We start from the raw sequence: 21,527 nt of genomic DNA on the forward strand, positions 1-21,527 counted from the left end.
TGTCGGACTGTGTGTGAGGTTCAAAGGAAACAGTAGTTGGGAATGACTATAAATCTTAAGCTCAGAAAGCAGTAAGGCTACTGATGTGACTTGGAGAGAGGAAGCTATGATCTAGGGAAGGGAGAGAAACTGATATATATATATTTTTTTTTTTTTTGCAAAGCCAGATATCCCATTGTGAGGGTTACATACGCAAATAGTGTTTATGTTTAAAGGAAGCACTTCTGAGGGAAGTATAAAATAAATCTGTAGTAATGTAACAGCACTTACTTCATTCCATGTCTTATTTTAATAAATTTACTTTTAACCTCAACAGCCTGGGTCACTATATTTCATGGAACATTTTCATATGTGAAAGCAAACTGCCTTACCAATGCATGCTTGCTTAGTAGGAGTCCTCTGGAATCCAGCATGACATTTACAATAATAGGATCCAGGTGTGTTAACACAATCTCCATTAGTGCAGGGATTTGATGTGCATTCATCAACATCTGTGAGCAGCAAAAGAAACCATTACAGACTTCACTCCCTTTCTAGAAATGTTTGTTTAAAGTACACTGAGGCCCCCCAAATTTGAGAAAAGGCCAGTCAGTGGTAATAGTCTAAATAGCAGAGTATTTATAAATGAATGAGAATTCCTTTCTTCAAATACAGAGGCCAGTCTAGAGATTTACAAAAATATTGCCTATTGGAAAGTACAAGGGAATTTGCTTTAATCATGAAATAATGATTTTTCAATTTGAAAAATGCACAATGATTAAAAGCTCTGAGAAGCTTTTATTTTTTTTTAAAAGCTGACTGCAAACTCATAGCCATGAGTTCCAAAAAGCAGTAACACTTATCTATAGCAATCCGGGCAAGTTAATAACCTCTCCACAGCCTCGTACAGTATTAGAAACCCAATAAAAGATGTTTGAAGATATGTATGTATAGATTGTGGAATTTCTTTGTTAGTCTATGTTGTCCTCAATTAGATATGTAACTATGTAGGCACCAAGGCATGGTTGTTTGAAGTAACATATGGTGAGGCATAAAATGGAAATTGATTAAGACAAAGTCTATTATATTCAGTAGCCTCAGATTTCTTTAGGACCTTAAATGGGCACAGGAATTTTTTTCATAAATCAAGTTCAATGAAAATGCAAGTTCTGATCCTAAATGTGAGAAACATTACTGCTTTTCATTTAGTTCTAAGGCCTGATTAGAGGCAAACCCATCGCAGAATTCAGGGGCTGCAAGACAAATGGCAGATTGAGGGGCGCCTGGGTGGCTTAGTCGGTTAAGCGTCCGACTTTCGCTTAGGTCATGATCTNGCAGATTGAATAGTCTGGACTACCCAAAGCCCAGAAAAGTCACATGTGCCAGAGTCAGAAAAAGTTAAATCCATCTTCTCTCAGCAATGCCCATGAAACATAATTTTGAATGCTAGCAAATTAAAAACCTCGCTGGCTGGTGAGGGCATATGACTTGGCATTTCATGTACATGTAGAAGCCACTAACATATATAATTTTAGCTAAGTTGGAGAGCACAACAATCAAATGAATTCACAGGTTTACCATTTTAATAAACAGATTACTCCTTTCACAGATGGTCTTTAAAAAGAAACTGTAATCTATCAAACTCACCAAACTCATTTATATAAACACTCAGAGTAAAAGCAATTAAGCCCTCTCTGGTACAGGAGGGGAACAAAAAAAAATCTCACAGCAAATTAAATAAAAACAACAGAGAATAACAGGATTCAATGCTTTTTCAATTCATCCAAGGATGCCTTCAGCCCATTAAGATTCACTTACATTTCAACTTTTGGTTGATAACATCAATTCTACCGGGCCAAAGGAAGGAAGCAAAATGAGAGAAGACAGAGTTTAGAGCATGAACAAGCAATAAAGTATACTTAGTGGACTTTCCAGTATGAATTATCACCCTGAGCTTGCAGCATGGAAGATGCTTTAATTCTCTAGGGTACGTCGTCTGAAATGCAACAATTAAAAATGTGTTGTTGATGCACCTTTTCAGAAGCGTCACTGTAAAGCTCTGAGACCATGCACCCAAGCCCCTCTCCTGAGGAAAACTTTTAGGGAATCCAGATCACTTCTCAAGGCCTTTTCCTTCCTTGAAAACCTGTTCCCAGGGCTCCTCACTGCTATGACAGCTCTGGCCATTATTTTGACATCAGAGCCCTTAGCCCCTCAGAGATCACACCAAGGAATCAGTGTACACAGAAAGATACAGGAGGTAACTTATTTATTTCTTCTTGAGAAGTGAAAACATCTATCAAACAAGTATTAGTGCATTTAAAATCCATGCCTTTAAAAACCCACTTATATTTTAGGACTGCTGTAAGATTTTAAGTTTTAGCCTAATCAGAAATGACCGCTGCCATGTTCTGAAATGTACATTTCGTGGCTGTGGATTCTGAGGTCTCATGACCTAGTACTTCCAAGTAATCACCTCCGTGTCACCTTGTGTAAGGGGAACAGGGACACTGTGCACTTGGGATACTTCCCATGTTTTCATTGGGAACTTAGTTCTTTTAAGCAAAATTCACAAGTTTTTAAACTTCTGAAATAAATGAAGTCATTGAGAAAAATGCCGATTATCAAAATGGTTACATTCTCAGATAACTATTGGATAAGAAATATTTAGCCTTGAAAAGTATTTTATATTCCAAATTAGTAAACAGTTAATTGGCAAAGGCTCTAAGATTATCTGCAGGCCAACAGAAACAGGAATTATTTCTTACTCTCCCAAAGTAGAATGATTTGAGTGGAATTAACACCTACTGCTAATAGCAGTTTGTCTTATACAGACATAAACGAGTGCCAGAATTACATTGGAGAGTAGAACTCTCAAGGAAAGGAGAGAAAGGTGTGGTGAGTAAATAAAACCATTTTCAGGTCTCAGGAGTACTTCTTAGAATAGCAAAATGGATCCAATTCTATTTTACTTGCCTGTGATCCTTTAAAAGAGTTACCACCTTTCATGTTATGTACCTTCATCAGTATGTACAACAAATTCCCAAATAACAATAACAGTTTGTTATTCCTCAAAACACAGTATAATTAAAGTAGTTACTAGCCCTATTTTGGGCTCCTATAATTTAAAAAGCTAGTTAACTCATATCCTCTGAACTTTTTCTGATGTCCCGACTTACTTATAAACTCAAACTCAAAGTGATCAAAAGCTGAACCTACAGAGAATACTGAAATAAAAGTATTAAAAACTTACTTTCTGAAAATATGCCCTGATACTTATCTTTGTCTCTATGAATTACTATGGTTCGAAAGATAACCTTGCTTGGGTTTTAACTTTGCAGGACTAGAGGATGAGATCAATCTAGAATGGAACTGTGTAACAATGTTTGGGTAAAGTACAAAAGTTGGAGATATACTAACATATTAACTGTAAAGATGTGCAATCCCAATGCTACCACAGACACCGTGTTTTAAAAGGGTGATAGCAGCCCTTCTCATGTGCGTTCCAGAAAAGGAAGAACCTATTTAGAATAACTGCTGTAGGTGATTAGTTCCCATATTCTGCATCTGGAGTTATACTCCCTGTGCATCACCCTTGGGGGAACCACAGAAATAGTTACTGACATAACTTTCTGTAGGACTTAATTCTTTAGATGAACCCTTGTTGAGGAATGGGTGGGTTGGATGCATGACTACCAAAAAAAACCTCTTGATCCTTAAAGATACTCCTTCTTTATATGAATGGTTCACAAAATTCCTGGAGTACAGGTGTTTTCCTAGGTAGAATAAAGTACACCTGGGTGCTAATATGAAATAAATGGGGACCTGTGGCTAATTTAAACAAAATATTAAACTTCTGGCCTACTTATCTGTAGGTCAGTGAATCATGCAGAGACACATGAATGATAAATATTAGTAGCAATAAGAAAAAGTCAGTCAGATTTCAGTTGATTTTCTATGTACGTACAAGATTTTATATATTATATACTTATAATCATGTTTTTCTAATAGAAAAATCATTTACAAGTCATATAATAATAAATATATCAGTATTTCACAGTGATCCAAAAATAATCACCTGGTCTATCACTTAAACAAGTGTCCAGGAGTATCAGTTAAGCCAGGGCTCCTGTATAACCCTAGAGTGAGACATTTAAATAGATTATGTGAATGGTCCCTCTAGACTTGTGCAATGCAAAACTTGTGGAATTGTACATGAGGATCCTGAGCTAAGCCTCACTGAATCATTCTGATCTTATAGCTCTGTATGTAGTTCAAAATGATTGGTTTTTCAATATGATCAAAACATCATACTTGGCTCACATTTTCCTTCATAATCATAGTACACTTAAAACTTTTCAGTTTTCTCTGGCAAAAGTATAATACTCTCTGTTCCTGGTCTGTCATCCGTATGTTGTAACAGAAGACGTGAACCCAAATAGGGTACTTAGGGTTATGCTCATTGTGAAACATACACACAATCATTTGCTAGACTACTCCTAAACTGAAACTATTCTCAAGGGATCTGATTTTTCTGCCATACTTCTCACTTGCCATTACTTTCCTTTCCAAAGGGTACCTTGTGGAACTTCAGGGACATAGAAGTTTCTGGATTATTTTGCTGTCTCACCAAAACTACTGCTCAGTTTTCTTCATGGGACGATGCTACTATTGCACAGGGTTCCAGCCACAGTACTGCCATTATCTTTCTACTCTTGCTGGGGTTCAGCCCAGGTGACAATATTCACCCTCATGGTTCTAATAGCCACCTGTATGTCACTGATACCTCAACCTGTAACTCTAGCTTTAGGCCTTTGTAACTCAACATCCCAGATGCCTAACACTCAAAATGCCCCAAAGTGACTCATCAACTACTTCCTTCCAATCTGCACCTTCTTCTGTATGGTAACGACACCACCATATATCTAGTGTTGCCCAGCAAAGAAGGAAGGAAAGAGAGAGGCAGAGACAAAAATCTAAGTATTTAACAGGTGGAAAAGGCGGGGATTCTTGAAGGGGCCTATCTCAGCAGCAGGTTAGAGGAGCCTACGGAAGACCATGCACACAGGAGCGACAGGGTGGAAATTAGCTTTGCTTTGAAAGACTTTTGTTTTAATACTATCCAGTCCAATACTATCCAGACCAATACTATCCAGTCAATTGATTCCAGTTGATAGTCTGAAAGCTATGAAAAAACACAGAAGCATTAAATAATCATGAGCTTACCTATGCAGTCCCCATTTGAATCCTGCTTGTACCCCATGTTGCATTCACATCGGTAGCTGGACACAGTAGGTATGCAGCGTCCATTTAAACAGAGATTAGCGTGGTGCTTACAGATATCTATTGTCTGGTTCAGAATAGCTATACAGAATGAAAGCACAAGTGGTGTTTTCATCATTACAACATGCACTGTTCTTATTAAAGTTGATTTTTAAGAGGATTATTTAATAGTCCACTCATTAGGTGTATATAGCAAATATTCATATTACTCTACATTAAAACTTGAACATTGAAAATCTAAAAAATATTCCTGAGACACATGGTTGTAACTTGCATTTGTTAAGTTATTACATCTGGAGACCTTGCCCATAATGATGTCTTTTCAAAATTTCAGAAATGTTCTACTGTACATTTGAATGCTTTCCATTTCCCTTTCTTCCCCCCTGTAACTGTGCTGAATATTCAGATATAGTAAATAGGCCACATGCCAAAAAGAATAAACAGAACACTGTAGGACATCATTAAATATTATTAGCAAGAGCAGTTCTTATAAAAAGAATGGACTTAAATGTCAAGTACACCAATGCCAGTTCTGGCTTGAAGCCCAAGTTATTCAACAAAAAAGGGTGAGGAAAAGAAAGATATTTCATTAAAATATTTGGATAGGCACAGAGCAAGACTTATTCAGTTTATCTCAGTTGAGAAATGGTTCTGGAAAATAATTCAAGGGGTGTATGAACAGGGCAGCTTCCAAACGGCCAAATGAAATATACTGGAACCAAAAACACGCTCTTTAATGGTGTCATCTGGACTGGAGTGTTCCTGTGCTCTCGTCTTTATTTTCAAAGAGAACCTGGGTCACTCTTCCTCTCTCCAATTTAGAAAGCTTAAGGAATAGAAAAATTATATTTTCCGAAGAATTTTTTTACTACTACATTATTTTAGATCCTGAAATACGTTTTTATACACACACACACACACACACACACACACCCCTTGTGAAAAAAATGTTAGGTATTATAATATCATTTAAGGCAGAAAATGAAAAAGTCTACACAAAGAGTAAACACTCACTTAGTCCAGTGATGATGGGCCCCTGTCCCCCGGCCCCTACACCAGCTCCTCCAACTCCAGGAGAAAAGCCATTGCCTCCAGGGATGGGGATGAAGCCTGTCCCTCCTGGGCCATAGCCATTGCCATTGCCACTTGGGGCAAAGCCATTCCCCCCAGTGCCTCCAGGTCTGGAACCAGCACTCCCTGGAATCCCTCCTATTGGAAGTCCATCCATGCAAAGTCTGCGATATTCCTCTAGAAGAAAAAAGATCGGTTCAACATAGATGGATGCTCTTCTGCGTGATATAAGCCATCTGTATATTATAAGATTATTTCAGGTTATCTCTATTATTTGGTCTGAGTATGTAGGGTATTATCTTGATAAATGTTTTCAATGCTAGCAGTAGCAGGAAAAGGTAGACATGTTTCAGAAGAAAACTTAAAACCTATTTGCCATATTTTAATTGAGTTGCATAACCAAAGATTTGTCACTATGTGCATTTTGATTTTATCTCCCCAAGTTTAACTTGTAAAATTCCAGATATCACTATACATCCAAGAAATTTCCTTAAATGGATGAGAATGAAAGCTGTAGTAATTCATTATTTATATTTGGTGTTACTGAAAACTGCATCAGCTTTGCACCTACACATTGTTCCTATCTCCTTTAAGTGATTAATGTGGCTTCAGAAAATACTTTTTTTCTAGTATGGATTTTAACAGAAGACAGTGTTTAGTCAGCTTTTCAATCTTTGCCTTATTTCCCCAAGCATTAAAACTGAGAGAAAAGAAGCAAGGCTATAAATAATCTCCGTATTTCCTTAACTGTTCTCAGAATTAGGGCACTGTGACAGTAGAAATGAAAATTATTAACTTAAGCAACTCTTTCAGTATCAGTATTACTAGAGAGACCATGAGTTTCCAGAATTATATACTATGCATTAATGCTGCTTTTTGGAAAGCATTTTAGTACTCAACTTTGATACGGTATAGCTTAGAGATTTTGAAAGAATGTACCTTAGTATTTTTCTCCATAATGGTACATAGAGATACCTATCTTTATAAGCATAGTTCAAAAGGTTTAACTGTTTTCATAATACTATAATTAACATAAAGGCAGTATAATAAAACATACTGCTATGCCTGTATGTAATTGATAAACATTAACTGTAATTTACCATTCATATTACATTAACAAGAAGAGCTACTTCCCATTCATCCTAAAGAAATTTCCTGATACAGCTTCAGTTATATGGTTAGTTAATATAGCAAAATGAATGACAGGTATCCTTTTACCCTTGTATTATTATTAAGGTTATTAGAAATGAAGAAATATCTCCAAGGACTGGGATACTAGAAAATAGGGGAACTCCTAAAATAAAATATACATGGAGATTACTCAAAGAGAGTCAAAGCTCCGAAATGAAAGATCAGGAGATTCCTAAATTAAATTGAAATACTGACGTTCAGAATAATTTTAACACTACTTGCACAAAGACAAGTCGTAATCAGCTTTCAGGGATTTTTCTGATATTAATAAAGTGGATATAATCAAAACTGATCCCAAATACACAATGCTGCCCTCTCCCTCCCCAAAACACCCTAGTCATGTTGAATATAGTGACGGGAATACACATATGACTTGACTTCAAGAAGAGCAAAGTATGTTACTGCTGCCGATTTTCCTAACACTGCCCATCGCAAGGAGACGAGAATTTAGCTGCTCACCAGAGCCTCTGACGGGACAGGCCTCAGGAATGGTTCCGACACCCCAGCAGCGGCCGGGCTCACAGCAGCATTGCATTTTTGTCATTCTGCCTGGGAGCTCTTGTGCACAGCGACCATTCACCAGGCCTGAGAAACACGTGCCTGTCCTCTGATCTGAACATGGGGAAACAAAACAGAAGATGTGGCAGAATTATTTCAGGTCTTTACCTTCATTAGTTTATATATTAGAAGAGGCTAAGCAAAGGAAATTTTACTTAACCTCCATTATACCTATTTGTTCTCTTAATTTCTGTAACACTTGTTCATTTCCTTACTTATTTACTGAGCCAACGCTCATTGACCTATTATGCCATATCCCAGGCATATAGAAATGAAAGACATGAAGCAGATATGAACTCATATTACAAATCCAGAGCTTGAAAGAAAGTAAGAACTCAAATCCAGCCTAGATTATCCAATTCCCAGTTGACTTGCAGATGCACAGTACTGTTCGTCACTGAGAGTTTACGGTTGTTTGTTACACAGCAATACCTGACTGATACAGTTCCTATTCTAGAAAAGTTGATCACAATTAGCTCCTCTGAGATAGTAACATCTGAGCAGAGACTCACATGATGTGAGGGCATGAGTCATGCAGTTATCTGAGGGGGAGGAGGAGGAGAAAAAAGAGGAGGAGAAGGGCAGAAGGGGGGAGGAGGAGAAGGAAGAAGAACAAGAAGGAAGTAGAAGATGATGAAGAAGACAAGGACGAAGACAAAGATGAAGACAAAGACAAAGAAGGGGATGTGCTTGATGTGTGTAAAAACAAGGGACCAATGAGGCCAGAGAAGGGAATACAGAAGGGAGAGTGGAAGACTCTGAACTCATTGAGATATCAAAGACAAGTTCATGTAGGTGATCAGAGATGGACTTTTCAAATTTATCTGGAGTGCTGTAAGAGTCGCTGGATGCTTTCAATTAGAGGAAAGATAATGGTTTACATTTTTAAAGAGAACTCTTTGGCTGTTGACAGTAGTGAGTGCAGGAATACCAGTGATGGGAGTTGGCAAGGGATGATGGGGGCCTGGATGGTGGTGGTAGCAGTGACAATGATAAGAGTGGTCATAGGGCGGATGCATTTTGAAGGTACAGCTCAGGGGGAACTTGCTTGGGAGTGGGGTAGGAGATAAAGGGTGTCTTGGAAATTTACTAAGTTTTTGACTTAGCAGAGACAGGAAGATAAGGGGAGAAACAGGATTAGGGGCCATAGTCCAAAGCTTCTCTTTAAAACGTGTTCCATGTGGGATGTTGAATACAGGAGACTGGGACCCTGAGAACAGTGAGGCTGCAGGTATATACCTGTGAATGACCTGTGTACACACCGGGTTGTAAGCCATGAGGCGGGACAAGACATTTTTGAGAATTAGGGGCATTGAATTATGTCAAATGATAATGACAAGTCAAGTCAGGGGAGGACCCTAGGCTGTAACCATGGGGCCTGGCAGGACTGAGATGGCAAGGAGTTTGTGCGTCATCCCACAGTGTTTGGGGTAGAGCGCTAACATAATCAAATGTGACTATAATGTAAGGTCACTCTGGCAGCAGAGTAGAAAATGGATCAAAATGGAAGATAAAGCCTAGAAGACATCATTGTAAGAGAACATAAAATACAAAGTTGCATAGGGATAAAATATTAATATCACCTACACACCCTGTGGTCTTCAACTAAAATTACCTTCATGGTAACCAATGGAGGTAAAATTGTGGGTCTGGTTCATTAGAGACTATTCAGATTTATCAAGAAGGTTCTAAGAAGCTTTGTCTATGACAGCAAGAAGAAAATGTACCACAACAATCAGGAGCTGCATGTCGATAATGCAGATGAATCTAGCAATTACAAAAAAAATTCCATTAATAGGTAAGGCCCAATTTTTTTTGTACTAGATACAGACTTTAAAATAAACATTTCTCAAATGGTCTGTAGTATACCTCAGGATGCTTCTAATCTACTGTTAAATAAGCGACTCAGCTTTAAGGTATTGCCTTTAAGAATGAGAATGACTCCTTCCATTTCCCAAAAGCAGCCTAGTATGGCCAAAAGCAAAGTACTAAATTTGAAGCATGCAGCAAACTGGAGAGCATGGCAGACATTTCATAAACTGTCCAAGCTGGGCTTGGACAGACTGTCACTGGGAGTAACTTCACAGGTAGGTGTCTACTTCCAAAAATGATCCAGGAAATTAATTTTTGGAATATTTATTCCAGGAACCCCAGGTATCATATTCCTAGATTTACTTGATTGCCACATTCCTCAAGAATAGGGTAAGATAGATAAGAAAGACTTAAACTCTTAGCAGTAATCTAAGAAAACACACTCGGTACTATAAAGTAGGCTGAATGTATTTCTCTCTTCAAGGATTCTGCAAGGAAGAGCTTGTACCATAAAGTGTGAGACAAAATGAAAGACAAAACTCAGGAAACAAAACAAAATGACAAAAAAGCAAAACCATGGCCTTGAACTGAAAAAAGTTCTTCCATCAAAATCTTACTATTTGATTTTGCCAGTATATTTAACTCTTCTCCCTCTTGGAACAGGGTTTGTGGCAGAATTAAATAAAATGGAAAGATCCTGCTTAAAATATGAAAAAAAAATATTTTGAAAATACATTACCCAGCTGGCATGAAAGAAAGTGAAAAACAGAGTCTCACGATGAAGTGCAAACGGGAATCTTGAGAGGTAAGCACAGAGCTAAGTTTCAGCTTTACAGCTTGTACAAAGCTCTGGAGACGCTGAATTTCAGCCCTGATAGTTTCACAGGGTCCAGAGCATAAAAGATAAAAAGCCCAGCTTCTCCCTTCCAGCACAAAATGTAATAGGAAACTTCCTCATAAACGAAGGGCCCCAAGGAACCATATCCTTAGGACAAGGTGATAATGTACAGGAGGGCAGCTCAGAGACTTATCTGCCTCCTACCTCGGCGCTGAGTGGAGGTAAAACAACAACAAGAACAACAACAACAACAACACTCTCCTAAGAATCTTTAACTCTTCCTCACAGAGACAGTTCTGATGTCTCAATTCATACTAGGCTGTGGTCTGAAAAACTGCAAAGGAAGAATATACTACACAGAGGTCCTCAGGTAGGGATACCACGCAACTGACAAAGGTAAAATACAGAAAATGAGGACTTAATATTTTTTAACTGTTTGTTTTTGAGAGAGATAGAGAGACAGACAGACAGACAGACAGAGTGTGAAGAGGGGAGGGGCAGAGAGAGAGAGGGAGACACAGAGTCCGAAGCAGGCTCCAGGCTCCAAGCTGTCAGCACAGAGGCTCGAACTCATGGAGTGTGAGATCATGACTTCAGCTTAAGTCGGACGCTTAACCGACTGAGCCGCCCAGGCGCCCCACATGAGGGCTTAATATTAAGCAGATCTCAAAGAATTCTCATAGACAAAGTCCCAAGAGATAGGAGTGGCTAACCACAACAACAAAAAATAAACAGCTAAATAAATGAGTACATCAATAATACAAATAGAAACAAGGCATAAACAAAAGCAGCTGAATAAACATCAGATATCAGATATGAGAATGGTCAGGACAATTTGTAATTATTTTTAATGATAATTCATTAAATATTAATTACAACTAAATTATACTTTATATGCCTAAGGAAATTAAAGTCTAAACATGTGAACAGATAAAAAGAGTCCATGAACCATCTAAGAACAGACTTAAAAAATTTAAATGAAACCTCTATCAATGAAAACTATCATAACTGAAATAAAATGCTTAGTGGATATATTGAATAGTATCCTGCACATAGCTGAAAAGGGAATTAGTGAGTTCGAATATGTATGTCAATAATTTCTCTTCAATGTAGTTCAAAGAGACAAAGATGTGGAAAATGTTTAAAATACACAGTGAAGAAATAGGGAGGTGAGGTATGAGAAGGTAAAATGCATCTAGTAAGAGTATTAGAACATACTGGGGGAGAGGCAATATTGAACAGATACTACCTTAGAACTTTCTAACAATGTTACAAGACAGTCTCAGATATATGAAGTTCAATGAATGGGAAAAATAAAAAGAAACTCACAGCTTGCCACTTCACTGTGAAACTGCAGACCAACAAAGAAAAAATAGGAGGTTAAAATGGCTAGAGAGACTGATTACCCTACAAGGAATATTTAAAGCAATCACTGGCTTCTTACTAGCACCAATGGATGCTAAAACACAATGGAATACTGTATCTTCTGTATAGTATGATAAAGTAGCTGTCAACCTAAAATTCTGTATTCCAAGAAACCATCTTTCCCGGGAGAAAATTAAGGTGATTTGCAGGAACTGAGAAAAAGAAATAATTTTCTGCCAAAATATTCTTGCTAAAGGAAATTCTAGAATAGGTATTTCAGGCGAAAGGAAGATGATTCCAAAGAGAAGGTTTGAAATATATGTGGGAATAATGAGGAAAAATAGTTACATATGTGGGTAAATATAAACAAGGTCTAAAATATTACACAATAATAATTATGATTAATTTGTCGCAAGGAAACAGTGGCAACTGACTAGAATTTTTAAAAGTTGACAGGGGGAAATCAAAGTGCAGTAACCATTCTAATATTCCTTTTTTGTTTAGTGTGAGTATGAATCAGATTAATTTTAGACTTTATGTTACATACGCATCTTAAAATACTAGGATAACTATTAAAACCACAGAAATGCAAGTATATAATTTATAAACAATAAAGTTAAAAGAATGGAGTGTGGGGGAAGGAGAGAAACTGATAAATAAAAAAGAGAGCAATAAGGAGGGAAAAATAGAAAAGCAAGATAAATAAGAAGCACAAAGAAGGTAACAGAAGTACAAACAAACTGGTTTGTACTATAATAAACACAATGGATTCATTATATATAAATACAAATGGATTTAAATCTCAATTTAAAAGACAAAGATTTCCAGATTATGAAAAAATTACTAATTTTTTCTTAGACTTAGGCTGTTTAGAGGAGATATATTTACAACCTAAGGAAAAAGAAAGATTGAGAGGAAAAATATACAGCAGGCATATATTTAAACCCTCCAACCCCCACTCATGAAATATGACGCACAATGATGAGATAAAACAGACAAAAATAAAGTAGTAAGAAATAAAGAAGAAAACAATTTTAGAGAGTCAATATATACTGAACAAAAAAGGTTCAATTCACCAGCAAAACATAATACTTTTAATATTCTTCATTTTGTAACATAACATCAAAATATATAAACAAAAACTTAACCACATGGAGAAACTGAGAATTCTACTATCGCAGTGGGATATTTACATTCCTCTTTCGGTAATGGACAGATAAAGCAGACAAAATTCAGCAAAGAAAAAATGTGAATAGTACAGGTAACAAGTTTCATCTAATGGACAGATCTATTCAACAAGTGGAGAAAACTCATCTTTTTCAAGCCCATGTGGAAAACTTGCACACCAGGGAAACCCCATTCACGATCAACAACTCATGGGTCAAATACAGTATCACACTCCAAGTAAGGTAATATGTGTAAAACTAAGGAGATGCTCTTTAGGAATCCTTTAGGAATCTATACCAGTTCCAGATTTTGGGAATCTGCAATGATACCGTGAGAGGTCTACAAATCTGTATTTACAGTGAACACTGAAAAAAAAAAGTATAAAATGCCTCACTATATGCAGGCACTAACTGTGATTCTCATATATGGAGACTGCACTGTAACTAATAAAACACAAATCCATTTAAAATGATTACTAAATACCCAGCTGCTTTTTCATAATGCAATTTCTCAAAGATACTGACTTATCCTGAGTGGATCTAAAAAGTATTTTTTATGTCAAAGAGGCTTCTTCAAATTCAGTAGATATAAATAACCACTGCTCTACAGTCTGGAAATCTCTACTCAGCCGTAAGACTGTATTGGAGGAAACCATGTCATTTGTGAGAGGGTGGAAGGGAAGAGAGGATTAGAAAATAAATCATAACTTTTTTCATGAATTCTATGATTAGTTTCTTCTAATAACACCAAAGTAAAAGACATACTAGGATAAGATACAGATCAGTTTGATGTCTCGTCACTAAGGTCTCCCTAAAAATACATTACAAAGCAAACCAGGGGCTCATTCCTTTGAGTATCGGAAATTGCATGGTTTTGGAAAGCACGGTGTTGAAATGCGTCACATGGAAAAATACCTAGAATAGAAAAGGGGTACCTGATAGGACTGAGAGTTGTCTAGGTGCATCGTCCCTTGAAATAGGGCATTATCAAGGACAAAGGCAGATGAGGCATATTTATCACGGGCAAATAATTCTAACACTTGGTATATGTTTAACTGCAGGACTGATATTCCAGAACTAATGAAAACAGGTCTACTTTTCTAATAATCTCCTATCACCCTGACCACATTCCTGAACAAGGTTTACATGAAGTCTCATTTAAAGCCACGCTATGGAAGAGGAAGCAATTCATCTCCTCTGATTAAAATATGAATCTGTCTTGAAACAAAATAATGGTACTCTTATCAGAGTTTTCTCATGGCTTGACATTTACTCTAAGCTTGATTTAAGAGAACTAATGGTTAATTACACAACGTGATGAAAAGTCTGTAAAACTCAGGGATTGTACCTTGAAATAAATATATCTCCTGTTGAATGAATTTTGCTCATTAAAAATGAAGGATTTAGCCGTAAAACACCAATAAGGTTAGCTCAGGTCAGAATACTAGTGATCCTCGGTGGTCGATAAATAGAAGCCATTGTCTCAGACTTCATCCCCTGATACTGGACGACTGCACCTGCTTCTTTGATGGTCTGGAGCCAACTTGCATTCCCCTTGATTAATTCTGCAGATTCTTGCTATTCCTAAAATACTTCCGTGTATGCTTTCATGTTTCCATTACACAAGGCTAACTAGAACAAGGAGCAATGAAAGAAACAGAGGCACTGTGGCTCCTAGGTTTATTTTTTCCTTTAAAATAGTGAAGTGTTTCTCCCTTAATTATCTAACCCTTCCTTGCTAGGACATTCCTTCTTAACTAAAACCAGTATCCTATTCCACCACTTGTCTTCTGTGTGATTCTGAAGTTAGAAGTAAAACAATACTCAGTATACTGTTGCATTCCTGTATGCCCTTTTCCCTTTGGTTAAACATCTTTAGGCGTTTCGGTTATCCCTCAAGTGTTTTGCAAACATGCATATGCACCTGTGATCAACACTCATAACCACACAGAAACAGCATCTCCTAGTCATCACTCTATCTTCCTCATTTCTTGCAAAATGTTTTTCCCCCTCACTGATTTTCATCTCTGGTCTCCATCCTGTTCAAAAATCTTAATGTGCTCTCACTGCTCTCTGGATCAATCTGACACTCCTCAGCATAGAAGTTAAGAACCTTAGCAACACATTCTTTATCTCAACCATCTTCCTCGTTTTGTTTCCAACTATTTCCCCCCTTCAGCTCTCTTTCTCAGATAAACTGTTTGCACCCTCTCCGTAGCCTCTCAGACAAAGTTTTGTGTCTCTAATCTTGCTCACACCTTTCTTCTTTGCTTGGCAAACCCCTGTTCCCTTTGTGAAGTGTCTACCGAAGTGTCTACCTGTGTGCCAAAGTCTATGCCAGTGCCCATTTCTGCAAGAATTTTTGACTTCTACATCCAGGGCCTTCAAAGTGATTTAGCAATTAATAACCTATGGCATCAAACGTCCTCTTATTATTTTTTTCACACTATGTTTTCAGGTTTTATTTTCTTAAGACTACTCCAAGGCAATACTGTGCACTGAGACTTTTGCAAGGCTCAACAAAATGTCCGAGGATGTTGTGGCTCTAAAATTTCTGAATGCTAACTCTCATTTTCTGAATTTCACTGGCTTCACTGCTTACTGGTGCTTTCGTACCACTGCTCAAGGTCCCTGCTGGCTCTGTTCGTAACAGCAGCAGGCACATCGTCTTGCATTCAGAATTTACTCACTGCTCTTATCAATTCATTAATTATGCACTGCTTTCTGCCAATCACTCTCTTTGCCTTTATTACAATGTGGAAATTAGGTATTAATAATGCCAGAGTATTCCAAAATGGCATAAAGGTCACTAAAATGTGCTATATTAAAAATGCTTCTAAGAAAATGATTATTAGGCACATTTCTACTCTTTTTAGAACTGACATATGTTGTTGGTACTGTGTTGAAAAGAAAGCTCTGTCTTGGATATTAAAAAACAATGATAAAGCATACTAAATAAAATTAAATTAGGCATTTGACTTTCATATTTAATATAAAGTAAAATGGGAAAACTATCCTAGTTTAAAATTAAAATGCCCAGCTAAATTCTTGTGTCATATGAAACTGTTTTTCTACCCATAAAAGAAAAAGGCATTTTATTGATGCTTTATAATGTGGTATAGACTCAGAATATTTTTGTTAACTAGATTAAGAAATTAGGGCAGCATTATGCCTTCATGGAGATAACATACATTTTCATATTCAAGAAAAATTTTTGAGTCCATCCAACTCATTTTTGTTAGTATGTATGTGGTTATAAAATCAACAACATGGAAATATCCATGCCATACATAATTAAATCATAAACAAATTCAATCTAAGAAAATACAGACTCAAATTTTTTTAAATTTAAAGTCAAAGATCTCTTACACAGTAACAGGTTAGATTTGTTTTTTCTCATATGTGGAAAACACATGCTTATTCCAAATGTAACACAGTTATTCAAAAATGTTTTAAGATGGCCACTTAACAATGGCTTTATAATTTGGGAGTGTCATTCTCCCATCCTAGGGGATCTCCTTGTTCCTGGGTCAGGATGTCAACACTGAAATGAACGGCGACGCTCACACTTTAGCACAAGACTCAAAGTGCCTCAGCTCTTGCAATCTTAAGCAGACTCTGGTCTTGGGGACATCCTGGACTACAGCACACCACATCAGCAGGACGTCTGACGATGTAAAGCAGTTATTAACAAAAACAAAATTCCTACATCCAACATCATCTACTTCACCCTTTTGTTGGCTTGCCTATCCACTCATAAAAGATTTATTGAGCCCACACGTCTATACCAGTGACCATGTGAGGCTCTCAGGGAGCAGTGTAACACAGAACCAATGGAGCTTATAGCCTGTCCAACATATAAAGTGCAAGTATCTGTGCAATGTGAGAAAGCCAGAAACGAAGGAATATTATGGGATGGGATGATTAATTTTGCCCAAGAAGAAAATGTCACATCTAACCAGGCATTCAGAGAATGAGTCAGGTTTTAACAAGTACAGTGAGGGGACATCAAGATGCTTCAGAAGAGAGGCTATCATGGGCAAAGGCATGGCAGTTTGGTCACATACAGTAGTGACAGAAATGTGAGTGTGAGGCAGCAAGCTATTAGCAATGGATCTTGAATAAAGGCTGGGACCAGGTTCTGAAGGGCTCTGAATGTTCAGGTAAAGACTTAAAACTTTACAAGGACATGCAAGAGATGAAGAGAGTTTATTGTAATTTCATGGTAAATCAAATATCTGACACCAAAGAAAAATAATCTCCATAAATCACTGTGAATCTTGATCTTGATTGTCTGAATGTAATGAAGAATATGCCTCCTTTTCAATGCAAAAAAAAAAGTGAACACAAATTTTGTTTGACTAAATATTTAGAAATTTTAAAAAATCAAATATGAAGAAATAATTTAGAAATATGATATAAAAGACTAACATTTGTTGTGTCAAATTATTCTTTCTAACTAATTTATTTCTCTTCACATCCCTTAAAAAACCTCCATTCCAATCCATTCTTGAATGCCTTCAATTACTCTACAGTGCCTACCAAATAGAATACAAATAAATACCTTACTTGGATTTCCAGAACTTCACAATAATAAAGTCATTTATGTCTCCAGTCTTTCTTTTTCATCTCGCCATATTCTAGAACATAAGTTTCCTGAAACCAGGGTCAATGGCATCCAATCAATTATGTTCAACGATGGCTTCCAAATGTCTATTTCTCCTACAGCATTGGGTCTATGTCTGTTTCAAGCTGGTGAACATGTGGATGTGTGTTTACACACACTTTTTTCCTACATAGTTCTCGAAAATCAAGCCAAGTAGAGGTAGTTGTTACTAGTTTTCAACTCTCTTAGAAGCTGACTTCGAAATTATGTTACATGAACTGGACTTACATGCAGTGAATGAATGGGCATACTGACCCTAAAACTGATTAAATTTTTTCTGTGTTCTAGACTTAATATTCCACATAAAATGTTTGACCTAAGGTTAAGATAAGAATTTTGATGCATTCATAAAGAACAAACAACTATCATTCAAACCGCGTCACTCTAAGAGGGGAGAGGAAGGCAGGAAGCAGATATCCTACCTCTTAAAGCAGACTGTCAACATGGTGCTGAAGAAACCACTCAGGCTAGAGACCTTGACGTCTAGACAAGGGTATCCACTACCTTAAAGTAGGTAAGGAGGCAGTGTAGTGGGGCAAAAACACAGATGCAGGTGTCAGAGCAATGTGGATGAGAACACTCATTCCATCTATTGGCTCTGTACCACTGTGTAAGTCACTTAATCTCTCTGAACTTCAAATGTCATTGTCTGCAGATCTGAATAATTACACCTATCAGACAGAGTTATCAGAAGGATTATGTAACATTCGGATCCAGTGCGGGCATATATATTCTTCTTCTTCTCCTTGTAATAACAATAAATCTATTTTATCAACATAGGGGAAGGGAAGGAAAAATAAAATAATAGAGAGGGAGGCAAACCATAAGATACTCTTAAATATAGAGAATAAACGGGGTTGATGAAGGGGATGTGGGGGGCGTGAGCTAAATGGGTGATGGGCATTAAGCAGGGCACTTGTTGGGTTGAGAACTGGGTGATACACGTTAAGTGATGAATCACTAAATTCTCCTCCTGAAACCAATATTGTACTATATGTTAACAAACTTGAATCTAAGTTAAAAAAAAGAAAAAATAATAATAAAGAATATTTTACTGCACATTTACTAGAAAAAAGTGAAATCCAGACAGGTCAGTATCTTGTTCAAGGCCCCACAGCTGTGAGATAATGAGATAATGTAGCTGTCCAGTGCATGACATTTGGCATGTGTTTCATAAATGGTAACTATTACTATTTTTAAAAAATTTTTTAATCTTTATTTTTGAGAGAGAGAGAGAGAGAAAGAGAGAGACAGAGGGGCAGAGTATGAGCAAGGGAGGAACAGAAAGAGAGGGAGACACAGAATCCAAAGCAGGCTCCAGGCTCCGAGTTGTCAACACAGAGCCCGAAGCGGGGCTCAAACACACAAACCATGAGTTTATGACCTAAGGTGAAGTCAGACTCCCAAATGACTGAACCATGCAGGTGCCCCATAAATGGTAACTATTATTTTTACTACTGCTACCTCTGTTTCTTCTATGAGAACCATCACTTCTATTATTTAGGATGACAGCATATTATTCTGAAGGAGGGAATCTCCATCCTTCATGTTCACTGTTGCATGATGGCCCCAAGTAGAAGCTTTGCTCAATAAAGGATGACCTAAACCATGACTGAGAAGCAGGGTTTCATCATTCTAATCAAAAGAAAACAACAAATGTATTTGGCTCTACTTTGAATATACTTAAAATATAAAATTAAAGGTGTCAATTTCTTTTCTGCCCTAACTGTTTTCACTAGAATAATCAAGCTCTAAGTAAATAAGACATTGACTACATTCATAATGCATAGCAATAAAAGAAACTTTAATGACTACATTCTGGCGAACAGGCAGGTTGAAAAACAAATCTTTCTTCAGGCCTTTTTGTCTCTAGTGCTAGGCAAGGGCAATGTCTTGAGGAAGTCTTTCTTCATTTCCAAAATGACTCTGACAACATAAAACAAACCCAGATGGCTTCTGAAACTGAAGTCTTTGCAAAGAGCACCTGGTCTATCAATTCCTCAATAGTGGTACCATTTATTTTAAACAACCTTTTCAGCCATTTTCCCAATGATTTTATAATCGTTGCCATCTTCATACATGTTTGGGCTATTCTGTTGTTATAAAGGAGCTCTGTGTATTGTGCCTTCAAAAATCCAAGGCTTACCGATGCACCGAGAACCGTCTGTTGAGGTTACATATCCACGTGGACAAATGCAAAAGTAGCTTCCCACGGTGTTGGAACATTCTCCAGTCACACATATCCCAGGAATGACACTGCACTCATCGATGTCTAATCAAGGAAAAGGAGAAGATGATTGAGAAAGGCCTCCATTAAATAGATTTTACAAGGGATTTTTTTTTTTTAAAGAGTATCAGAGTACTCATGGTTGATTAGGTCAGATCATATAACCCTGAATATACTCTAGTTTCAGACCCTGAAGAATTTCTCACACACATCTATGGGAACAGAGATGAAAGCAAACTCCCATGGCAGTAAAACAACGCCAACTAAAGCAAAACTCTATATCCTTTTCTCTCCCGAAATGCAACTTAAATTGAAAAGAAGATGTCAGTGTTTTAGTTTCCATTCTATATTAGAGAATTATCCTTCTACAGCTTTTAAAAAACACATACAGGGATTACATTTTAAAATGTGGAATAACTAAATACATTTAAAAATTTATAGCTAATTTTCACACTAACTATTTGAGCCAACAGAGGGTAGCAATTTTTTTTTTTTCTATTTGGCTTCAGGATATGTTTCTGTACTTCCATTTGAATATGGGTATATCTGACATTCTGGGAATTAACTTGAAATCTAAAATAATACAGAAGCATGGCAGAGGGCAAACTTGGGAGGCTTTGGGAGGTGTCCAGTTTTCCTATTGTACCTCCCTGCACTTACCCATTCAGCTTACTCAATGCTGAGACTAGGCTATTCCCTTGCACGTTAATGAAAGATCTGTTTTCTTTTAAGCTTTCGCTAAAGCAGAAAACCTGGCCATTTATATAAGCATTAATGTATTTTCTAGTTCAGTAAGCAGAGAGAGGTCGAAAGTCAAACAAAACTACAATTAGGTACACTGGGAGCTAATTGCTAATACATTTAAAAGGAAATGAGCAATTGTAAGGGAAACCCAAGGAGTTGGCCATCTTCTTTAAAGCACAAAGACAGGGAAATGAATACAGGGAAAAGTCATAAACGATGATTACTGAACAGAAAAACTGAGCTTTTAGATTCTTTGGGTTTGTTTTAGTTGCATAAATATCTTTTAATGCATCAAAACACAGGAAAATATATTCTTGTAAATACAAGGAAAGAAATTTTAAACCCCACAATTTTAAAAAATGGTTGGCAATGCCTTTCTTGAATTCCTCTATTAATCTAATCATTCTTTCTTCCCCGTTTATTCTGACAAGTTACTCTTGCCTGCAAGCTGCGTCATGAAATAACTATAAGCCTGTGTGTCTTCTTGGAATGTTCTCATAAAAAAACTTATCAGATTCAGACATTCTCTGAAATAATATCTTCATTTGAGGCTTAGCAGTTAGCCACTGTAGGCACAGTGGTACAAATCAAAATTGACCAATTCCCTAAGAGAGAGAATTCTAACAC

At 37.0% G+C, this 21,527-nt stretch overlaps 1 protein-coding gene across 1 annotated transcript in view; it reads right to left on the bottom strand.

Moving 5' to 3' along the window:
• The window catches only part of FBN2 (fibrillin 2), a 255,390-nt gene that overhangs the window by 109,800 nt on the left and 124,063 nt on the right, over positions 1-21,527 (bottom strand). The window contains exons 7-11 of the mRNA XM_077768864.1: positions 20,076-20,201; positions 7,984-8,136; positions 6,277-6,510; positions 5,206-5,343; positions 372-491 (exon numbers count right to left, since the gene is read on the bottom strand). Coding sequence (XP_077624990.1) covers positions 372-491; positions 5,206-5,343; positions 6,277-6,510; positions 7,984-8,136; positions 20,076-20,201 — 771 coding nt within the window. The remainder of the gene's footprint in view (positions 1-371; positions 492-5,205; positions 5,344-6,276; positions 6,511-7,983; positions 8,137-20,075; positions 20,202-21,527) is intronic.

The sequence above is a fragment of the Crocuta crocuta genome, unplaced genomic scaffold (genome assembly GCF_008692635.1).
Source record: "Crocuta crocuta isolate KB4526 unplaced genomic scaffold, BGI_CrCroc_1.0 scaffold64, whole genome shotgun sequence".
Classification (NCBI taxonomy): Eukaryota; Metazoa; Chordata; class Mammalia; order Carnivora; family Hyaenidae; genus Crocuta; species Crocuta crocuta.